At 49.6% G+C, this 23,347-nt stretch overlaps 1 protein-coding gene across 1 annotated transcript in view; it reads right to left on the reverse strand.

The window, feature by feature from the left end:
- Positions 1 to 20,699: 20,699 nt before the first annotated feature.
- Positions 20,700 to 23,347, reverse strand: part of LOC143981632 (kinetochore protein NDC80 homolog) — a 40,873-nt gene continuing 38,225 nt past the window's right edge. Inside the window, exon 17 of the mRNA XM_077479624.1 lies at positions 20,700 to 21,029. Coding sequence (XP_077335750.1) covers positions 20,889 to 21,029 — 141 coding nt within the window. The 3' untranslated portion in view covers positions 20,700 to 20,888. The remainder of the gene's footprint in view (positions 21,030 to 23,347) is intronic.

Consider the following 23,347-nt stretch of genomic DNA (forward strand, 5'->3'; position numbering starts at 1 on the left):
AGGACACACTTGAGTAGTTGCAATTTCAATTGGCAGACTCCGAGACTTCAATAGGAAGACAGCCATGCAGGGAAAGGCCCCAGCAAGAAGCCACATCTGCATGTGCAGGATTGCTGTCTCCTATGGTAACAGTTTTTAACAGTTCCTAACACAAAGCGTAACAGTCCTTTCACCTTCACTACTATGTCTCCTTGTAGATCTTCAACACACTGAACTCCCAGTCTCTTACTAGACCCTCTGATTCACTGCCACTGAATCCCTTGAGCTCCTCCAATCTTTACGGTGCTATCTTCCTAAAGTGTCACCCCTTTCTCTCTGCTGGGTCCCTATCTTGGCACTCCAGATACTTCTCAAGCTTCACCCCTGCTGACCGGCTCGGTCCCTGGCTTGACACATAAGGCTGCTCTGCAAGCGTCACCTCCACTGGCTGGGTTGCTGACTTGATCATCGCCTGAAGTTTTCCGATTCTCCACTGTGCCCCTTCGGTGAGAACACTGCTCTGGTACTTGCTTCAGTTACTCACTGCGGTCCCTGGTAATAAGGCGGATGGTCCCTTTGTGGCAACAGCTTCCCCTCTACCTCCGACCATGGCAGGTTCTCCGGCTGGCAGAACCGTCACTTCTGGTTGGACTGCAAGCCGCAATCCCAACCCTACGCTACTCTCTTGCTTCTGGATAGGCCAGGGGTCTTCAAACTATGGCCCTCCAGTTGTTCAGGAACTACAATTCCCATCATGCCTAGTCATGTCTGTGAATGTCAGAGTTTTACAATGCCTCATGGGATGTGTAGTTCCGTAACAGCTGGAGGGCCGTAGTTTGAGGATCCTTGGGATAGGCCCTCAGGCAGCCTATCAGCCAGAAGCCCCCAGGATGGGCCCATTCTCCAGCCTAGCAACCCTGGGCAACACGACAGACATCCACCCAGACAGCTGTCTGGGTGGCACAGAACATAGATCACCTGACTCCACCTAAATATATAGTTTCTCCCAGCAGGCCAAGGGATTCAAGAAAACCCCTGCCCATAGGCTAAGATACCCCATATACCCATAACCTGACCTTGAGTTGCCCTTCTCAGTAGGATAACTACTGGCAGGAAATTTGTGAGGAGCTCCTTGCATTAAACTACATGGTGCTACATCAACACAAAGCGTAATAGTTCTTTCACCTTGACTACAACTTCTCCTTGTAGTTCTTCAGCCTACTGAGCTCCCGGTCTCTCACTAGACCCTCTGATTCACTGCCACTGAATCCCTTGAGCTCCTCCAATCTTTACGGTGTTATCTTCCTCAAGCATCACCCCTTCCTCTCTACTGGGTCCCTATCTTGGCACTCCAGATACTTCTCAAGCTTCACCCCTGCTGGACGGCTCGGTCCCTGGCTTGACACACAAGGCTGCTCTGCAAGCGTCTCCTCCGCTGGTTGGGTCCCTGACTTGATCACCGTCTGAAGTTTCTCGATTCTCCACGGTGCCCGTTCAGTGAGAATACTGCTCCAGTACTTTCTTCAGTTACTCACTGTGGTCCCTGGTAATAAGTGGTTGGTCACTTAGTGGCAACAGCTTCCCCTCTACGGCCGACCACGACAGGTTCTCAGGCCGGCAGATCCATCACTTCTGGTTGGACTGCAACCCGCAATACCAACCCTACGCTGCTCTCTTGCTTCTGGATAGATCCTCAGACAGCCTAGCAGCCAGAAGCCCCGGGATAGGCCCAATCTCTGGCCTAGCAACCCTGGGCAACACGACACATGTCCACCCAGACAGCTGGGTGGCACAGAACATAGATCACCTGACTCCACCTAAATATATAGGCGCTCCCAGCAGGCCAAGGGATTCAAGAAGACTCCTGCCCATAGGCTGAGATACCCCACATACCCATAACCTGACCTTGAATTTCCCTTTTTATATCTAGTACCACCAAGTACCCGGCCACCTAGTGGTAGAAGAGAAAAGCACAAAAAGGCCAAACTTAGGGAGAAATCAGTAGATTTCTAGCAATCAACCAGTATAACTACTCCTGGCAAGTAAATTTGTGAGGGGCATTCCTGCCTAAACTCCAGGGTGCTACATATGAAAACTGTTTCAAAATAGTAAGAATATATTTTTTGTAACGTTTAGCTGTATGTTTCTTGCCATTACCATTCACCAAAGCACATCTAAAAAAATTCTCCTATTCATGACAAACATGGCGTATGTGACAGTATGTTTTTCAAATAGAATACCTCAATATGGCCACTAGACGAGACCGAGGATCAGTACTTATTTCCTATGATCCTGAGCTCCACCTAGTGGCCATAATCCCACTACCAGAAGTTTTCCTGGAGGAATAGCTATACATATACAACTCTAAAGCCCCATACACACTATCAGATTATCTGCTGAGTTTTTCCTTCAGATTTACCAAAACCATGTAGTAGAAGGGCCTGCCTGATTGCGTGCACATTGAAACTCCTAAGGTTTGTCCCCATATTATATGGTTTTGGTAAATCTGAAGGAAAAACTCAGCAGATAATCTGATAGTGTGTATGGGGCTTAAGACTCTTTTCAGCTCAGCTGATTTCTAAATAGACTTTTGTTGAGCTTTTTGGTATGGCAGAGCTACCTGTGGCTCAAATATCAGCCTATTCAGCAGAAATCTGCCCAAATTCAAACTGCCCATGGCCACCTTAACACTGATACGAACACTGACACTGTATAGATCAGAGGCTTTCAAACTTTCTAAACTAAGGGCTAGTTTACTGTCCTTTAGACTTTAGGAGGGCCAGACGGTGGCCAGTGTGGTTAGAAAGTGCCTTAGGGTCAGTGGAAATAAACAATTCCTCCTTATACCGACCACAGGTGCTATGTAATGTAACCACCAAGTCTGAGGAATAGTGCTCCATCATTGGCATCAGTGGGGGAGAATAGTGCCCCATCATTGATATCATTGGGGGAGAATAGTGCCCCATCATTGGTATCAGTGGGGGGAATAGTGTCCCATCATTGGTATCAGTGGGAGGAATAGTGCCCCATCATTGGTATCAGTGGGAGGAATAGTGCCCCATTATTGGTGTCAGTGGGAAGAATAGAGCCCAATCATTGGTGTTGGTGGGAGGAATAATGTCCCATTGTTGGTGTGTGGGGGGGTCATGTAAACAGGATTGCTCGCCTTTACATGACCCCCCACACACACAAAGCACTGCCCCCCTGTACCCCCGCACCCCATCCTTTACAGTTCCATGTCCGTTCCTTCCTTCACTCTCCTACCTTTCACAGAGTGGAGAGCAGGAGGCGGGACGATCCTAAAATGAAGGCGGAGGCACAGCAGCACTGGGTGGGGCATGGGAGCTCCTGGGTTAACTTTTCATATTAGCAAGCTGGTGATTGGCTGCTAAGACCGCCTCCATCAGCCAATCACCTTCTGGTTAACGTGTTAAGTTAAGTTAATTCAGGTGTTTGGCAGCTGCCTCTCTCCATGCAGTGCTGGCCCAGCCCCCAGTACAGAATTGTCCCGCCGCCCGCTCTGCTAATGACACCGGTGGAGGCTGGGGAAAAAAACCGGCAGCTAAATAGCACGATTACAGTGGTCCAGATAGAGCAGTAGCGCGGACTGGACGCGGGCCGCCAATTAGTGATGCCCAGTCTATCGCATAAAATCCCAATAAAATACATTTATGTTTTTGGTGGTAACATGACAAAATGTGGAAAATTTCAAGGGGTATGAATACTTTTTCAAGGCACTGTATATTGAGGAGTGGCAGACGGCCTGATTCTTTGTGCTTACTGAGTATAGAGGTGGCACATCTTGGGTTTTTTCCCTTTCGAAACAAAATTTAGGATCAACGTGCGTATTTTAGAAATAAAGAAGCACGGAATTGGAATAGAAATGGTACAGAAGAGTTATAGCAGTTTAGGAAGGATAAGCATTTTTTTTTAACCACTTCAGCCCGGGAAGATTTTACCCCGTTCCTGACCAAAGCACTTTTTGCGATTCTTCGGCACTGCGTCGCTTTAACTGACGATTGTGCGGTCGTGCGACGTTGCACCAAAACAAAATGGACGTCCTGTTTTTTCCACAAATAGAACTTTCCTTTGGTGGTATTTGATCACCTCTGCGGTTTTTATTTTTTGCGCTATAAACAAAAATAGAGCGACAATTTTGAAAAAAAAAACGCATTATTTTTTACTTTTTGCTATAATAAATATCCCCCAAAAATATATAAAAAGAACAATTTTTTTTCCTCAGTTTAGGCCGATATGTATTCTTCTACATACTTTTGGTAAAAAAAAAATCACAATAAGCGTATATTGATTGGTTTGCGCAAAAGTTATAGCATGTACAAAATAGGGGATAGTTTTATGGTATTTTTTTATAAAAATTTTTTATTAGTAATGGTGGCGATCTGTGATTTTTTATCGTGACTGCGACATTATAGCGGACACATCGGACACTTTTGACACTATTTTGGGACCATATACAGAGGAGGCTATGGAAGGGGGGTATACAGAGGTGACTATGGAAGGGGGGTATACAGAGGTGACTATGGAAGGGGGTATACAGAGGTGACTATGGAAGGGGGGTATACAGAGGTGACTATGGAAGGGGGGTATACAGAGGAGGCTATGGAAGGGGGGTATACAGAGGAGGCTATGGAAGGGGGGTATACAGAGGTGACTATGGAAGGGGGGTATACAGAGGAGGCTATGGAAGGGGGGTATACAGAGGTGACTATGGAAGGGGGGTATACAGAGGTGACTATGGAAGGGGGGTATACAGAGGTGACTATGGAAGGGGGTATACAGAGGAGGCTATGGATTAGGGGTATACAGAAGTGACTATGGAAGGGGGTATACAGAGGAGGCTATGGAAGGGGGGTATACAGAGGTGACTATGGAAGGGGGGTATACAGAGGTGACTATGGAAGGGGGGTATACAGAGGTGACTATGGAAGGGGGTATACAGAGGAGGCTATGGATTAGGGGTATACAGAAGTGACTATGGAAGGGGGTATACAGAGGAGGCTATGGAAGGGGGATTATATAGAAATGGCGACTATGGAAGGGGGGTATACAGAGGAGGCTATGGAAGGGGGGTATACAGAGGAGGCTATGGAAGGGGGGTATACAGAGGTGACCATGGAAGGGGGGTATACAGAGGTGACTATGGAAGGGGGGTATACAGAGGTGACTATGGAAGGGGGGTATACAGAGGTGACTATGGAAGGGGGGTATACAGAGGTGACTATGGAAGGGGGGTATACAGAGGTGAATATGGAAGGGGGGTATACAGAGGAGGCTATGGATTAGGGGTATACAGAGGTGACTATGGAAGGGGGGTATACAGAGGTGACTATGGAAGGGGGGTATACAGAGGTGACTATGGAAGGGGGGTATACAGAGGTGACTATGGAAGGGGGGTATACAGAGGTGACTATGGAAGGGGGTATACAGAGGAGGCTATGGATTAGGGGTATACAGAAGTGACTATGGAAGGGGGTATACAGAGGAGGCTATGGAAGGGGGATTATATAGAAATGGCGACTATGGAAGGGGGGTATACAGAGGAGGCTATGGAAGGGGGGTATACAGAGGAGGCTATGGAAGGGGGGTATACAGAGGTGACTATGGAAGGGGGGTATACAGAGGTGACTATGGAAGGGGGGTATACAGAGGTGACCATGGAAGGGGGGTATACAGAGGTGACTATGGAAGGGGGGTATACAGAGGTGACTATGGAAGGGGGGTATACAGAGGTGACTATGGAAGGGGGGTATACAGAGGTGACTATGGAAGGGGGGTATACAGAGGTGAATATGGAAGGGGGGTATACAGAGGAGGCTATGGATTAGGGGTATACAGAGGTGACTATGGAAGGGGGGTATACAGAGGTGACTATGGAAGGGGGGTATACAGAGGTGACTATGGAAGGGGGGTATACAGAGGTGACTATGGAAGGGGGGTATACAGACGTGACTATGGAAGGGAGGTATACAGAGGTGACTATGGAAGGGAGGTATACAGAGGTGACTATGGAAGGGAGGTATACAGAGGTGACTATGGAAGGGAGGTATACAGAGGTGACTATGGAAGGGGGGTATACAGAGGTGACTATGGAAGGGGGGTATACAGAGGTGACTATGGAAGGGGGGTATACAGAGGTGACTATGGAAGGGGGGTATACAGAGGTGACTATGGAAGGGAGGTATACAGAGGTGACTATGGAAGGGAGGTATACAGAGGTGACTATGGAAGGGGGGTATACAGAGGTGACTATGGAAGGGGGGTATACAGAGGTGACTATGGAAGGGAGGTATACAGAGGTTACTATGGAAGGGGGTCCCCATCCCCACAGTAAACCTTTGCGCCCAGAGGAAGCTATGGAAGGGGGGTATACAGAGGTTACTATGTAAGGGGCAGGGCCGGACTGGCCTACCGGGATACCGTGAGATTTCCCGGTAGGCCGCCTGCCCTGGGGCCGTTTTTAGTTGCGGCTGCATTTCTCTCCTCTCTACTGCGCATCACAGAGCTGGCAGTGTCTCTGTATTCGGCGGCCGCTCTGTAACATGGCCCCACCCCCCCAGACCAGCTCGTGTGATAGTAGATAGAATGAACGTTCCACCTATCACACGAGCAGGTCTGAGGGGGCGGGACCATGTTACAGAGCGGCCGCCGAACACAGAGACACTGCCAGCTCTGTGATCTATAGGAGGAGATGCTACAGGTGCAGGTACCGCCCTGTGTGCCACAGTGCCTGGATAGGAGGAACTGGGGGGCTGCAGGGGGCCCCCCTGCCGATTATCCTATCCAACTTATTTTACTGTCCCCAGTTCACCTTGTGCTTCCTGCCCCCCACCACACTCTCCTGCTCTCCTCCCTTACCACACTCTCCTGCCCCCCCAGTGCTCTCTTCCCCCACCACACTCTCCTGCCCCCCCCCGTGCTCTCCTCCCCCACCACACTCTCCTGCTCTCCTCCCCCACCACACTCTCCTGCCCCCCTAGTGCTCTCTTCCCCCCCCACACTCTCCTGCCCCCCCAGTGCTCTCCTCCCCCACCACACTCTCCTGCTCTCCTCCCCCACCACACTCTCCTGCCCCCCCAGTGCTCTCTTCCCCCACCACACTCTCCTGCCCCCCCCCGTGCTCTCCTCCCCCACCACACTCTCCTGCTCTCCTCCCCCACCACACTCTCCTGCCCCCCTAGTGCTCTCTTCCCCCCCCCACACTCTCCTGCCCCCCCAGTGCTCTCCTCCCCCACCACACTCTCCTGCTCTCCTCCCCCACCACACTCTCCTGCCCCCCCAGTGCTCTCTTCCCCCACCACACTCTCCTGCCCCCTCCCAGTGCTCTCTTCCCCACCACACTCTCCTGCCCCCCGTTCTCCTCCCCCACCACACTCTCCTGCCCCCTCCCAGTGCTCTCTTCCCCACCACACTCTCCTGCCCCCCGTTCTCCTCCCCCACCACACTCTCCTGCCCCCCCAGTGCTCTCTTCCCCCACCACACTCTCCTGCCCCCTCCCAGTGCTCTCTTCCCCACCACACTCTCCTGCCCCCCCGTTCTCCTCCCCCACCACACTCTCTTGCCCCCCCCCAGTGCTCTCTTCCCCCACCACACTCTCCTGCCCCCCCAGTGCTCTCATTCCCACCACACTCTCCTCCCCCACCACACTCTCCTGCCCCCGGTTCTTCTCCCCCACCACACTCTCCTGCCCCCCCAGTGCTCTCTTCCCCCACCACACTCTCCTGCCCCCTCCCAGTGCTCTCTTCCCCCACCACACTCTCCTGCCCCCTCCCAGTGCTCTCTTCCCCACCACACTCTCCTGCCCCCGTTCTCCTCCCCCACCACACTCTCTTGCCCCCCCCCCAGTGCTCTCTTCCCCCACCACACTCTCCTGCCCCCCCCAGTGCTCTCATTCCCACCACACTCTCCTCCCCCACCACACTCTCCTGCCCCCCCAGTGCTCTCCTCCCCCACCACACTCTCCTGCCTCCCCAGTGCTCTCCTCCCCCTCCACACTCTCCTGCCCCCCAGTGCTCTCCTCCCCCACCACACTCTCCTGCCCCCCCTGCTCTCCCCCACCACACTCTCCTGCCCCCCCCAGTGCCCCCCCCACTCTCCTCTCCCACCACACTTTCCTGCCCCCCAGTGCTCTCCTCCCCCACCACACTCTCCTGCCCCCCCAGTACTCTCCTCCCCCACCACACTCTCCTGCTCTCCTCCCCCACCACACTCTCCTGACCCCCCCCCCCCCGCTCTCCACCCACCACACTCTCCTGCCCCCCCAGTGCTCTCAAGTGCCCCCACCACACTCTCCTCCCCCACCACACTCTCCTGCCCCCCAGTGCTCTCCTCCCCCACCACACTTTCCTGCCCCCCCAGTGCTCTCCTCCCCCACCACACTCTCCTGCCCCCCAGTGCTCTCCTGCCCCCCCCACAGTTCTCTCCTCCCCCACCACACTCTCCTGCCCCCCCACAGTTTTCTCCTCCCCTGTTCTTGCTGGCCCCCCAACTCTCCAGCTCTCCCTATCCTTCAATAGCCACCATCCCAGTGCTCTCCACTCCCCCCAGTGCTCTCCCCCCAGTTGTCTCCCCCTGTTCTTTCCCCCCCAGTGCTCTCCTCTCCCCCCAGTGCCCTCCCCCCTGTTCCCCCCCCTAGCGCTTTGCACTCTCCCCCCTGTTTTTCCCCCCAGTTGTCTCCCCCCATTCTTCCCCCCCTAGTGCTCTCCTCCTGTTCTCTCCCCCCTAGTGCTCTCCCCCCCTAGTGCTCTCCTCCCGTTCTCTCTCCCCCTAGTGCTCTCCTCTCCCCCCAGTGCCCCCCCCCCCTGTGCTCTCCAGCTCTCCCCATCACTCTCCAGCCCCCCATTCTCCCCAACCCTGTTCTTTCTGGCCCCCTGGTGCACTCCAGCCCCCCCTCCAATGCTTTCTACCCACTCCCCCTACTGCTCTCCACACCCCAAGTGCCCTCCCCCCTGTTCCCCCCCAGCGCTCTGCACTCTCCCCCCTGTTTCCCCCCCCCAGTTGTCTCCCCCTTTTCTTTCCCCCCTCAGTGCTCTCCACTCCCCCCTAGTGCTCTCCTCTCCCCCCTGTGCTCTCCCCCTGTTCTTCAACCCCGTGCTCTCCACTCCCCCCAGTGCCCCCCCCCAGTGCTCTCCAGCCCTCCTCATCACTCTCCAGCCCCGACCCCAGTGCTCTTCAGCCTCCCATTCTCCCCAACCCTGTTCTTTCTGGCTCTCTGGTGCACTCCAGCCCCCCCCATGCTCTCTACCCCCCCCCCCCCGTGCTCTCCACCCCTGTTCTTTTTGGCTCCCCCCAGCACTCTCCACTCCCCCCTGCATTTTGACCCCACCCATGTGCTCTCCACCCCCCATAGTTCTCTCCAGTCCCCTGTGCTTTCCACCTCTGTTCTTTCTGGCCCCCACTGGTGCTATCAAGCTCCCCCCATTGCTCTCCACCCCCCGCTCTTTGTACCCCCCAGTACTCTCCACCCCTGTTTTTCTGCCCCCCCCCCCCCCCAGTGCTCTTCACCACCCCACACTCTTAGCCCCCCCAGTGCTCTCAGCCTACCATGCTCTCTAACCTGTTCTTTTTGGGGCCCCCCCCAGTGCTCTCAAGTTCCCCCCCCAGCGCTCTCCACTCCCCCCACCGCTCTTTGAGGACGGCTGAAGGTGCAGGTGGCCAGGGACTACTCCATCTCACAGCAAACAGATGCTCTGGAAGGAGCACCGTCCCCATCCAAAACGAGAACAGACCCTGCCTGCTGCTGGCCGTAATGGATATGCTGTTGGCATGCAAGGTACCGTACCGAGCATCAACAACACACCTTCCCACAGACAGGGACTGCAGACTGGGACATGGGGCACAGGAAGAAAATAATGACGTTATGCTGTTGGGCTGGTATAATAATGCTGTGGGGCTGGTATGAAATTTTTTCCAGGGCTGGTTTTTATTCCCAGTCCGGCTCTGTATTGATCCCCAGGTATTTAATAGATGTATTAGCCCAGGTATATGGGAATCAAGTCGTAGTAGTCTCTTTGAGCGAGGGTTGGATATTAAGGCCCAAAACCTTGGGATTTACTTTCATTGGTTTTGTAATATGAGATTGAGCCAAAGGTGAGGAGCAGACTTTGGAGGGAATCCTGAAAGAATTGGAGCAAATTTGTTACTAATTTTGTTCTGTGTAGGGCCTATTTGCAGTCCTGTCATGATTGGGTGATGCCCGGATGATATATACGCCAGGGGTTCCATGATCAGAGCAAAGATTAGTGGGGGCCATCGGCATCCTTGCTTAGTGCCATTGGTATAATCGCAAATTCTAAAGAGAGGGCACCAGAGGTAAAAACTTTTGTGGCTGGTTGAAAAAAAAAAAAAAAAGTGCCATGATAGCTGTGAGGATTGGGCCCGAAAATCCAATTTTTTGCAGGACTTCTCCAAGTAACCCCCAGTGTACACGACCAAACACCTTTTCGGCATCTAAAGCTAAGAGGAGCAGTGGGATTTTGCTTAGCTCGGCGTATTGGAGTATGTTCTGATTTTTTTCCTGCGGTATCATTGGCCCTTAGAATATTGGATGTCCTACCTTCCCCGATCCACCCAGATCTGGTTGGGATTCTCAAAGGCCGTCAAGCTCCAGATGCCGCAGGAAAAAATTCTGAACATACTCAAATATGCCGAGCTAAGCAAAATCCCACTGCTCCTCTTAGCTTTAGACGCCGAAAAGGGCACCAGAGGTAAAAACTTTTGTGGCTGGTTGAAAAAAAAAAAAAAAAGTGCCATGATAACTGTGAGGATTGGGCCCGAAAATCCAAATTTTTGCAGGACTTCTCCAAGTCACCCCCAGTGTACACGACCAAACACCTTTTCGGCGTCTAAAGCTAAGAGGAGCAGTGGGATTTTGCTTAGCTCGGCGTATTTGAGTATGTTCAGAATTTTTTCCTGTGGCATCTGGAGCTTGACGGCCTTTGATAAACCCAACCAGATCTGGTTGGATCGGGGAAGGTAGGACATCCAATATTCTAAGGGCCAAAGCTTTTGCATATATTTTTATGTCTCAATTCAATTGTGAAATGGGTCTGTAGTTGCTAGGATTTCGGTAACCTAGAGATGACTTTCTTAATTTCTGTAAATGGGCAAGAAAATGTAGAGAGTTGAGTGTTAGTCAACTCGGGTAGAGAAAGGCGGCTTAGGAAGGGTTGGATCTGACTCATGGAAAGTTGTGGTGTTTACTTTGGGGTCATATAGGCATAAGTATACTTTTCAAAATGTCAGAAATTTGGTCGGGTGAAGAAACCTTGGTTGGTAGTCTTATTAGTCAGGAAGGGGATTTTGTGTGAGAGATACGTTTGAAACATCTCGCTCCTACCTTATTATAGTGCATAGAAATCAGTTTTAAGAAACTTCACGTCTTTCGTATTAGTAAAGCAAAACATTTCTCAACATGGTACCTAATGTTGGGGATTTTTTAAGGCAATTCAAACTATTGTATATATTAACCACTTGGAAGAATTTTCCCCCTTCCTGACCAGGCCATTTTTTGCGATACGGCGCTGCGTCGCTTTAACTGACAATTGCGACGTTGTACCCAAACAAAATTGACATCCTTTTGTTCCCACAAATAGAGCTTTGTTTTGGTGGTATTTGATCACCCCTGCTGTTTTTATTTCTTTGCGCTATAAACAAAGAACGACAATTTTGAAGAAGAAAAAAAAAAATTTTTTTTTTACTTTTTGCTATAATAAATATCCCCAAAAAAGATATATAAAGAAAAAAAAATTATTCATCAGTTTAGGCCGATATGTACTCTTCTACATATTTTTTGTAAAAAAAAAAAATTGCAATAAGCGTATAGTGATTGGTTTGCGTAAAAGTTATAACGTGTACAAAATAGGGGATAGATTTATGGCATTTTTATTATAATTTTTTTTTTTTTTTTTTTACTAGTAATGGTGGCGATCTGCGGTTTATTTATTTATTTATTTTGTTATCGGGACAGCGACATTGCGGCGGACAGATCGGACACTTTTTAAACAGTTTTGGGACCAGTGACATTTATACAGCGATCAGCGCTATAAATAGCCATTGATTACTGTATAAATGTCACTGACAGGGAAGGGCTTAACACTAGGGAGCGATCAAGGGGTTAAATGTGTTACCTAGGGAGTGATTCTAACTGTAGGGGGGGGGGAGTGGGACTGCCTGGGTGAGGAGACTGATCGTTGTTCCTAAGCAGTAGGAGCAATAGATCGCTCTCCTCACCCCTGACAGAACGGAGATCTGTCTGTTTACATTGACAGATCTCCGTTCTGTCCTTCTTAGGAGCAATCGCGGGTAGCCGGCGGGCACGCGCATTGGCTCCTGCGTCACGGGGCGGGTGTGCGTGCCCCCTATGCTCAAAGCGCCCACTGTACAGCTACGGAGATTCGTGCAGGAGTGCCATTGTGCCGCCGTCGATTGATGGCGGGCGGTCGGCTAGCTGTTAAAAAATATCTTTTATTTATCACTTTAAAAACAGCAAAATAATAGATTGTAAGAGCAGTAAACAATTTGGCAAAGCTCAGAGAGGTTATCATTACATTAACACAGTATTGTTCATTATATAAAACCATCAAGTTATGTTGCAGTGGTGTTCCCCAGCTACTTGCTGTTCAGCTCCACCATCAATTGTGCACTAGTGAGTGGTTTCCAGTAGGTGGGGGTAACCAACGCGTTTCGAAATATATACACAAATAAATAATTACTTCATCAGGGATTTTTACTACTTCTGCAATATAGAGTGGTTTCACTTTAAGATTGGTCTTTCATATACTTATGCTTCAAATGAATCGAATACATTACATTATATCCTTGGATAGAGCATTCTCCCAACCCAGGGAATTCCCACATCTCTGTTACAATGCAGTATTCGTGCAAAACAAGAATAAAGTAATCAACTTGTACTCTTCCTCCTGTGGCTACTGATCCGAGCGCCACCATTTCAGGCACTGCCAACCTACCTGGCTGCAGCTGCCCCATTACTAGCCCTCCAGCCTATCTTCTCACCGCAGTCCTCCAGACTGACACTCACCAGCCCCCCCAGGCTGACTCTAAGGAGATCTCCCAGTAGTGCTGACCTGCTCCTACTGTCCTCCCACTTTCTCCCATGCCTCCAGGAAGGGCTTCCTCCTAGTTTTCACAGGTACCCAGCTCCCACATCCTCTCCTGGCATTGCGGCACCGAGCAGAAGTTCACCTCTCCCCCCTCCCTCCAATCTTCTGGGACACATCACAGGTCCCAGAAGATTGTCCGGCTATTCACAATGCGGCTCATGCATGTGCAGTGCGCACCCAGCTGTGAAACCACAGCTGGCGTCCACACTTGCAGTGCCGGCACCAAGGAGAAGAGGGGGGAGAGAAGTGAGACTTCAGGACGGCCTCTTGGCTGGACCGTAGGAGAGGTGAGTGTGTGTTTATTAAAACTCAGCAGCTGTACTTTTTGTAGCTGCTGACTTTTAAATGGGTAGAATTCTGATTTAAATACAGGCACCCAGCATTCTTTGGGGCACATCCCCTTCTAATTGGCCAGGGCTGTATCTGCATGCATGTTCTCATCCGCTAGGTTTCCTCCCACTGTTCAATATGCCTTCTTACATATCGCCACTGACATCGGCGCGCTCAGTGCATGCACCGTAGACAGCGGTGCCTGTCTTTTGACAAATATCTCCTAAACCGTGTAGGTTTAGGAGATATTTCTTGGACCTACAGGTAAGCCTTAATCTAGGCTTACCTGTAGGTCAAAGTGGTTTGATGGGTTTACAATCACTTTAACCTCTTGCCTTCCGCGCTATAGCCGAAAGACGGCTACAGCGTGCGCCTAAATTGCCGTGAGAGCATCTATGTATGTTCTCCCATGCATGTGATGCCTATGCGCCCCCTGCGGGATGCACGCGGCACGCTCTGTGATCAGCGAGTCCATGATCAGCTCTCAGCCCCTTACCGCATGATCAGCTCTCAGCCAATGACAGCTGATCGCGTTACGTAAATAGAAGGCAGTAATCTGCTTTTTTTCCCCCCTCACACTGGAGGAAAAAAAGCTGATTACCGTGTTGTGCACACTCCAGACCCACTGCTGCTAAACAGTACCTACCAGAGCATATCAGCACTGCTAAGCAATGCCTATCAGTGTCACCTACCAGTGCCTATAAGTGCCACTTTATCAGCACACATCAGTGAAGGAGAAAAATTACCTGTTTGCAAAATTTTATAACAAACTATGAAAACTATTTTTTTCCCCCCCAAAATGTAATAAAAATGTCATCTGGGTACAGTGTAGCATGACCGCGCAATTGTCATTCAAAGTGTGACAGCGCTGAAAATTGGCCTGGGCCGAAGGGGCAGAAGTGCCCGATATTGAGGTGGTTAAGGTGAAAGACTTTGGGGTTGACTCATTAAAGTGGTTGTATCCCCCCTCTTGGTCATTTTTACCTAGAGGTAAGCCTATAATAAGTATTACCTGTCGGTAAAATAAATATGTCCTAAACGCGCGCCGAGTAGATATTCACCCTACATGCAGCCGCGGACGTCAGTGGCACATGCGCTCTGAAGGTCCGGTGGATCGTGCTGGAAATTCAGAGCTCCTTGCCAGTGTCTTGTCATATAACGTCCTCCATCCGATAGTGTCCGCTGTGTACTGCGCATGCGCAGTACACAGCAACACAGATTCCGAAAATTGCCGAGGATGAACGGCGCCTGCGCCGTGAGTCCAGGTTCTATCCCCACTATCCAAGTGGACATAGAGTAGGAATAAAAAAGAGCCGAGCGCAGCGAGGCCGAGCCCGAAGCGTGGCGAGTGAAGCTTGCCCGCGAGGGGCCCTCTAATATTTACAACCCTATGTCCGCTTGGATGGTGGGGCTACCACCTCCACTCACGACGCAGGCGCCGTTCAGCTTCGGAGATTTTCCGAAGCTTCGTCTGCTCCGTACGGCGCATGCGCCGTACGGGGCGGACACTATGTGATGGCCGGACACTATATGGCAGAACACCGGGAACGGCGTGACGTCATCACGGCTCCGGCCACACTGAGTGCCAGAGCCAGCGTACCTGTCAGCTCCCTCAGCGGTTACCAGGCGCGCTGCAGGGGCCTCGTTCTAAGGTTAGAATTCCATAATGTGCTAATATGCTACACCTTGAGTATGATTCTAATGTGTGACCTTGTTTCATTATAGAATATCAATATAGCAGCATTACCTCGTATGAAATTCCCCTGAAGAAAGGACTTTACATAGGTCCAGAAACGCGTCAGACTTAACATTGAAGGATCTGCATTTTTATATTTGATATGATTCCGTCTTTTGATTTATTTACATTTTTCTGTTGGTGTTGTATGCACCACATATTTTACATTAATACATTTCTATATATTTTTTTTCTAAAAACCTGTTGATCAGTTGCCTTTAAAGCAGGGGTCTCAAACTGGTGGCACTCCAGCTGTTGCAAAACTACAAGTCCCATCATGCCTCTGCCTGTGGGAGTCATGCTTGTAACTGTCAGCCTTGTAATGCCTCCTGGGACTTGTAGTTTTGCAACAGCTGGAGGGCCACCAGTTTGAGACCCCTGCTTTAAAGTCCCTTAGTATTTCCTTGGGTGGGGGGGGGGTACTCCATATATAATATTGCTAGTATGCGGTGCTATCGTCTTGCTGTTTATTTTTTTTTCCCTCAGCGGGTTTATTACCTCTTTAAAAAAGGTAAATAGTCTGTTCACTTCAAGTGCAGTTGTTCTAGTCCTGAGGGGGACATGCAAGGAAAAACAAAAAAAATATCATTTTTGCTTGCACATGATTGGAGGATAGAAATCAGCAGAGCTTCACTCTCAGATCTACAGCAACTGTACTTGCCCTACACAGTAGATTTGTCTTTAGTAAAATCAACCGCTATGTGTTCAACAGAGCAGAAAGAAAATAGAATTTTGCCTCTCATTTGCAAAATCCTGTTTTTGGAGTGCATTGAGGGTCACAGGTCCCACCAATCGTTAACAGAATAAATCACAAACACTGGGGGTTAGAGGTTAATGTTTTAAATTTTTCAAAATAATAGGATTTTTTGTACTCACCGTAAAATCATTTTCTCTGTAATTCACTGACTGACGCAGCTCCTCTCTTAGCCATTGGGTGGTTGTTATGCCCTATTACTAGGAGATACCAAGCATTAGTTGTAGCACAACACTCAGAACTCTTAGTTCCACCCATGGGGTGGTCCCTTGGTAACAACCCTCCACCCTGCAATGCAGCCATAACACTGATAACACCAGGTTCAAATCCCATGGGGGGGGGGGGGTAACGGACGCACCAGAGGGACTACATGTCGAACCCCCTGAACAAAGGTACTCACTAATGAGTGAGATGCCAGGGGTGGCTGAAAAAAGACAGCTAAGGCTGAAATTTGCCCCTTAATGGTGCTTAACGCCAATTTCTGGTCTACTCCTTGCTGAAGAAGCAGCAGGATCCTGCATATGGAAAAGGAGCGCGGATGCCATCCTTTCTCCTCACACATGGAGATGTAGGCCTTCCAGGTACGATGATATATCTTCCGAGAAGATTTCCACACCCTCAACATAGTTGGGATCACTGAGTCCGATAGACCCCGGTTCCTCAACACCTGGCTTTCAATAGCCAGGCCGTTAAAGCCAGTGATGGTAAAACAGGATGGAGAATCGGACCTTGAGACAGAAGGTCCTCTCGCAACGGCAGTCGCCGTGGGGCGTCCGTCACCAGGCTCACTAGGTCTGTATACCAAGGACGCTGAGGCCAATCTGGGGCAATCAGTATTACTGGGATCCCTTCAACTTCTACTCTGCGAAGCAGATGTGGTAACAGTTTAGTGGAGGAAGGGCATAGATCAACTGATACTGATCACACAAAGCCACCAGGGCGCCTGACGCGTCTGCCCATGGATCTTTTGTCCTGGACACAAATCTCGGCACCTTCCGATTGAGATGGGAGGCCAGAAGATCCACGTCTGGTGTGCCCCACCTCAGGCACAGTAGCCTGAATACCTCTGGATGCAACACCCGTTCTCCTGGGTCCAGCATCTGGGGACTCAGATAGTCCGCCGGTCAGTTCTCCACTTCCGGGATGTAAATGGCCGACAGGGCCGGTACGTGTCGCTCTACCCACCAAAGTATGTGAGCGACCTCCCGTGTGGCGGCTTCTTGTTCCTCCTTGGTGACTGACGTATGCCACAGCCGTGGCATTGTCTGCCTGGATCCTGATTGCACGCCCCTGAAGTCTCATCGACCATGTGGAGACGCACAGCCTGATCGCTCTTAGCTCGAGCAGATTGATCAGCAACTTGGATTCTTCAGCCGAGTCGGATAGGCTGGCGTCCGCTGTGATTACTGTCCACTTCAGAGGTAGGAACAACTTCCCATACTGAATCACCGGGGACCTCAGCCACCAGATCAGTGAATCTCTGACTGACTGGCTCACCTGAATCTGTCAATCCAGGGACAACTGAGATTTGTCCCATTTTGTCAAAATCTCCTTCTGCAGGACTCTGGTGTGGAACTGGGCATATGGTACTGCCTCGACACTGCGCAGTCCGCAGGTGACCCGGTTGCAATTGCCTGGATTTCGGGGGAAGAAACACCAGTTTCTGAAGCCATGCTGACCCTACCCTGTCTGCCACCCGAAGGGGACTTAGGACAGTGACAGTCCCACCCTCCTTACTGCCGCTGGCTGAGGGGCTCTTTCCCACTGGACTCACCACCCTGAGGAGTTCTGTGCTATTCAGCAGGTAGTGCCTGTAGTCCCTGTTGGCACCTAGGTGCAGAACAGGGCTGTGTCAGTGGAAGCAGATACAAATGTCGCTAAAACCACTCTGAAGTGTGCTCAGGCTTCAAGAAAATGGCCGCCCAGTGTCCAGCACAAGGACATAAAACACAGTGAAAATGGCTGTGAGGGCACAGGAGCAACTGCTGCCACTAGAGAACACTCAAAAAACGTGTTCAGGCTACAAGAAAATGGCCGCTGGTGTTCTGAATAGGAAATCACCAGGAAAATGGCCACTGAAGCCCAGGAGAGCATGCTGCCTTACCCACACCTAAAATGGCCGTTGAAAACACCTCCATGAGGTACAGGGAGTAATCAATGGCGTTGAGCACACCGCTGCGCAGGACATCAGCATGGCCTCACAGACACCTTCCAGGGGCATGAAAAACAGGACCCGGGGCACAGCTAGCCAGTGCAACCCCCCCCCCCCCAGGTGAGAGCCCCTGCATAGAGTGCACAAACACACCGCTCAGCAGCCACATGCAGCAACCCTCACAGGGAGGGGGGGAGGAAATATAGGGACAGGGAGAGAAGAGGGGGAGGTGAGGGACCCCCGAATCGACCTCCCAGGGAATGCCCAGCTGCTCAGCCCCGCTGAAGCAGGGAGATCTATACTTACCAGTCCTGAAGAGCTGGGAGACATTCTATCACAGACCCACCTCACTGATCAGTACAGGGTGGCTGCTGGCCTGGCATACTGTGTCGCAGACATCAGTAGCCCGGTCATATGTATGCCCCGGAGCACAAAAGCTCACCAACCACCTCTGGAGCCGAGGTTTCATCGCGGCCTGCCTAGCGCGTAGCTGCGGCCTGCACACGCTCAATGGCCGGACTGGGGAGACTACAAGGATAAGAGTATCCAGCCTGTCACCCAGCCGGCTGTTGATAGTAGATCACAGGATCAATCATCTTGTGCAAAAAGTCATGCTTCTTCCAGAAAAAAAAAAAAAAACAACAGACCGATGGGCCCGCTGGGTTCCTAGGTCCTTCTCCTTCACTAAACAAAATAAAACTGATGGCTGCATTGCAGGCTGGAGGGTTGTTGCCCAAGGGACCACCCCCTGGGCGGAACTAAGAGTTCTGAGTGTTGTATTACAACTAATGCCTAGTATCTCCTAGTAATAGGGCATAGCAACCCAATGGCTAAGAGAGGAGCTGTGTCAGTCGGTGAATAAGAGAAAATTTATTATGTGTCACAACAACATTAGAAAAGATACATCAGCAAGATCCATTGGATGTTACAAAGAAGAACCATCAATCAATGATTCCCTATGAGAGCCGCCTTAACTAGTCTGACTGGAAAAAGTTTCTACACTACTTTGCTCAGACTTCTGTTCGCGCCCCCCCCCCCCCCCCCAGAACATGCCAGACCACATGCCCTCAACAAAAAAATAATAATAATAAAACCCTCTCAAAAAAAAAAAAAAAAAAGTGTAGTGCAACAAAAAACACGAGGCAGTTTTTGTCAAGTCCTTTATTAAAAATGAACATAGTCTCTCGATGTAGATCGAACGTCAATCACGATGGCCTTCGCTGCCCCGCTAACCTGATAGATCTATCCATCTGAAAAAAAAAAAAAAACGTCCCCCCCCCCCCATGTTTGTTCCCACCGTTCTGGCAGCTTCTGTGTCCGACAGTTCTTATATAGCTATGGGGTGTGGTCATGTGGCAACATCACCTAGAGGCCCCACCCCCTTGTGACCTTACAGAACCATCATGCCTGGGGCAGTGATGTCACAAGAGGACGGGGTCTCCAGGTGACATCACCACACCCCGTAGCTATATTAGAACTGTCAGACATGAATTCACCTGCCATTCTGGCAGCTCCTGTGTCCGACAGGTCTTCTATAGCAATGGGGCGTGGCCATGCGTTGATGTCACCCAGAGACCCCATCCTCATGTGATGTCACCACCCTGTCCTTGGTGGATCTGTGACATCACAAGGGGATGGGGTTTTTGGGTGACAATGCCACATGGCCACACCCCATAGCTATATAAGAACTGTCAGAACAGCAGGTGAATTTGTCGGGGGAGGAGGATTTTATCCGGTTGGCGAAAGCCAGTGATTGATGTTAGATCTATAAATCGGGAGACATTATTCATTTTTAATAAAGGACTTGTCAAAAACTGCATCATGTTTGTTACACTACACTTTTTTTTGGGGGGGTGAATGGGCAGGGGTACCATATATTCATTCACATAGGGGGCAGGGGATGTGGGGGCCCGATAAGCCCATGCCCACAGACCCCCAACAACCACAGCCCAGGGTTGTGGGGAAGAGTCTCCATTTTGATCGACAGGGGTCAAGGTGCTTTGAGGTGAGGGGGCGCTGGTATGGATTTGGGGGTGGGACCCCATGCTGTTTTTTTTTTTTCTCAAAGTCAGATCCCGTTCATTAAACTCGGATCGACAGTCACACCACTTTCATGTCAGACTAGTGAATGCCAGCTTTTATTGTTATAGGGAGGGGAGACAAAAGGAAAAAACTGAAAATAATGGGAATATATATATATATATATATATATATATATAAAAAAGTGTAGGTTCTCACCTGACATGCCACTGCCATGTAACAAAAGACTGCAAAGTTACTAGAGTGCTTATTTATTTTTCTATAACTACATATGAACAATTAGTAGAAAATATAAAATTCTATGTAGAGAATTATAGTACATTAAATGCCTTTTTTTCTGAACTCCCTCCAGTGTAGAGTACGGAAAACTTGGGGTCTAGCAGTAAGAATGACACCATCCGGGGCTCACATATAAAATCTCCACGTGGAGCTGTTCCATGGAATGAAGGTTTCCTTGAGTATTTTGTTTGCAATCAAGTAGTTTTGTACCACAGTCGGTCTCATTCAGACACCCCCCCCCATGTATTCTGGGTACCCAACGAGCTGCAGGACACGATTTCAGATAAGAGGTTTGAGGAGATATTTGCTATTTACTGAAGTAACAAGAACAACATAAACATAAATAAATATAAACAAAATGTAAACGAGCAACAGCGCATAGAAAAGTGTGAATAAAATACGGCATTTCATTCCTTGGGTGGTTTCTCTATTACAGTCCAGGACGGCACACAGGGGTGCAAATAAAAAAAAAAGGGCGTTTCATTGGCTGGGCGGTCTCTCTAAAATCTCTGCCTTCTGCTTGTATTTGGCCAGGATTTCTCGCAGATCGGCCAGCAAGTCCTGCTTCATGAACGCCTCGTACTCCCGCTCCGTCTTTATGCGCTTTTCCTCCACGAGTTTCTGAAACAGAAGACCAAGAAAGATCAGCCTGAGACACCAACACAAGTCATCATGTGACAAATATGGATCTCACTTCCATCAGTGGCTTAGTGGTTGGCACTTCTGCCTTGCAGCACTGGGGGGTCATTGGTTTTATTCCCGGCCAGGAAATCATCTGTATAAAGTTTGCATGTTCTCCCTGTGCTTACATGAATTTCCTCTGGGTACTCCGGATGAATTGGTTCCGGTCTATATTGGCCCTAGCATGAGAGATCAGGACTCTAGATGGTAAGCTCCTTGGAGTGTATGGACGGTTGTGAACGCACAGTACTGTAGAGCGCAGTGTTAATAGTCAGTGCTATATACTGTAATGTCTGTAAAAAATAAATAAATGCATTTGATCCGAAGGAAATAATCATCTGGTGGAGGTGGAAAAGGTTTTCGTTTATCCAATGTGTAAACCTTTTGGGTGTATAAGAATCCTCCTACTGGCTAACGTTCCTATGCACATTGGCCTGTTTGGTAAAGGCACCAGTGTCAGCCTACTTTGAAGAACGGATTTCTTGGCCACAACTGGAAAGGAACAGAATTGACGCATTTCCCGCGACAAGCATTTATTCTATGGACTTGCAGTGCGAAACGCATCAAAGTAGTTTCTTTCCTATAAAGTGGATCTAAAGCCTAAACATGTTTTTGCTTTAATGCATTCCTTGCATTTAAAAAAGGTTTAGGCATCCAATTTGAACCCCCCCCACCACCACCTGTACTTAGCCGAGTCCTCATTTAATCCAGCGCTGTGCACATCTGCAGCTCTTCTCTCCCTTCACTTCTGGGTCTCACTGGTTTTGCTGGAGTACCATGTGCTGTCAATCAAATCCAATGACGAGGGAGCGTGGGACGAGGTTGAGTCCAACTGTCTGTCGATAGAAAGGATGAACCACCGCTCCAAAGTAATCCTCGAGGACTGAAGCTCTGTCTCCTATTGATGAGCCCCAGGTGCTGACCATTACACACACCATGAGCAAACAAGCAGGACAAAACTCTGGATAGCCGCACACTGGAAAAAGACTTTAAATCCCATCTTTAATTGAAACAACGTGGGTCACATCAAAACAAAATCAAAAAATCCACAGCAAAAAGAATAACAGGGTACAGGAAAATCTAACGCGTTTGCACCGTAATCAGTGCTTATTAATAGCTATGACCCACGTTGTTTCAATTAAAGATGGGATTTCAAGTCTTTTTCCAGTGTGCGGCTATCCAGAGTTTTGTCCTGCTTGTTTGCTCCCACTGTCTGTCAATGGACACAGCAGAGGGGCAAGGGAGCAAACATGCACAAATGCCCCCATGGGAAGCGGCTTCCTGTGGGGGGCACTGGACAGAGGGGAAAAGCCCAGAGAGAGCGCTGGTGGAGGACTCGAGCAGAGGTTCAGGGCCACACTGTGCAATGCCTTTGCACAGAGCGGGTAAATATAGAGATTGAACAGCTTGAAGGTGCTGTATATGCGTTTGCATTGATGGATCATTTCCAACAATCTCCTGAGATCTTCTGCATATTTGAATGCAGTCATCCACTTTTTTCTTCAAAGTAATCCTCAGTTGTGAGCCGGACCTGCACCTCTTCGTGTGGAACAAGCAGCTGGTATTGAGGCGGACCAACCTGGAGCAGTGCAGGTACTTTACCCCCTAGTTGCAGCCCAACTCAACCCAACACAATGCTCATGAAGTAATAAAGAGGAGGGTTCCTTTATGAGGCTAAAGATGAAAAAGAAGTCCAGAAAAGCCCTTCTGTCACTACATAGAGAGCCCAGCCTTAGTGATTGTTGTTTCTGAGACAGAAAAGCACACAGAAGAACCCAGGGACACTCAAAGGAGAAATACCGACTATAGACCTGCTCAAGCCATTCACAAGAAGGGGGTCTTCAGAGTTGGGGACAGGTGACCTGCTACAGCTCATCCTGATAACTCCAGAAGCAATACCCAGAAAAAAAAAAAAAAAAAAAAAAAAAAAAAAAACAACAACTGGCTTGACCTACCAGTCCTGAGCCAACTGGAACTCAAGGCGACTGCAGGATGGTCAGAGAGAACACCAGTAAACCTAATGAACTGGGAACTGTGAGCATTGGCCGTTGTCCCCATCACCAAGTCAGAACATGGAGAGTGATAAAAAAAAAAAAAAAAAAAAGAAGAAGGGGGGAGCAGAAGATTCTAAAAACTTTCCCTACCAATAAACAAAGTTTTGGCCAGAGCCGTACTGAGAAAAAAAAAAAAAAAAGCCAACCAGAATTACAAGGCTAGTAGGCTTCGCATTCTGAGACACTAGGGGGTTGATTTACTAA

The sequence above is a fragment of the Lithobates pipiens genome, unplaced genomic scaffold (assembly GCF_037356315.1).
Source record: "Lithobates pipiens isolate NorthernLeopardFrog02 unplaced genomic scaffold, aLitPip1_a1.2 Scaffold_16, whole genome shotgun sequence".
Classification (NCBI taxonomy): Eukaryota; Metazoa; Chordata; class Amphibia; order Anura; family Ranidae; genus Lithobates; species Lithobates pipiens.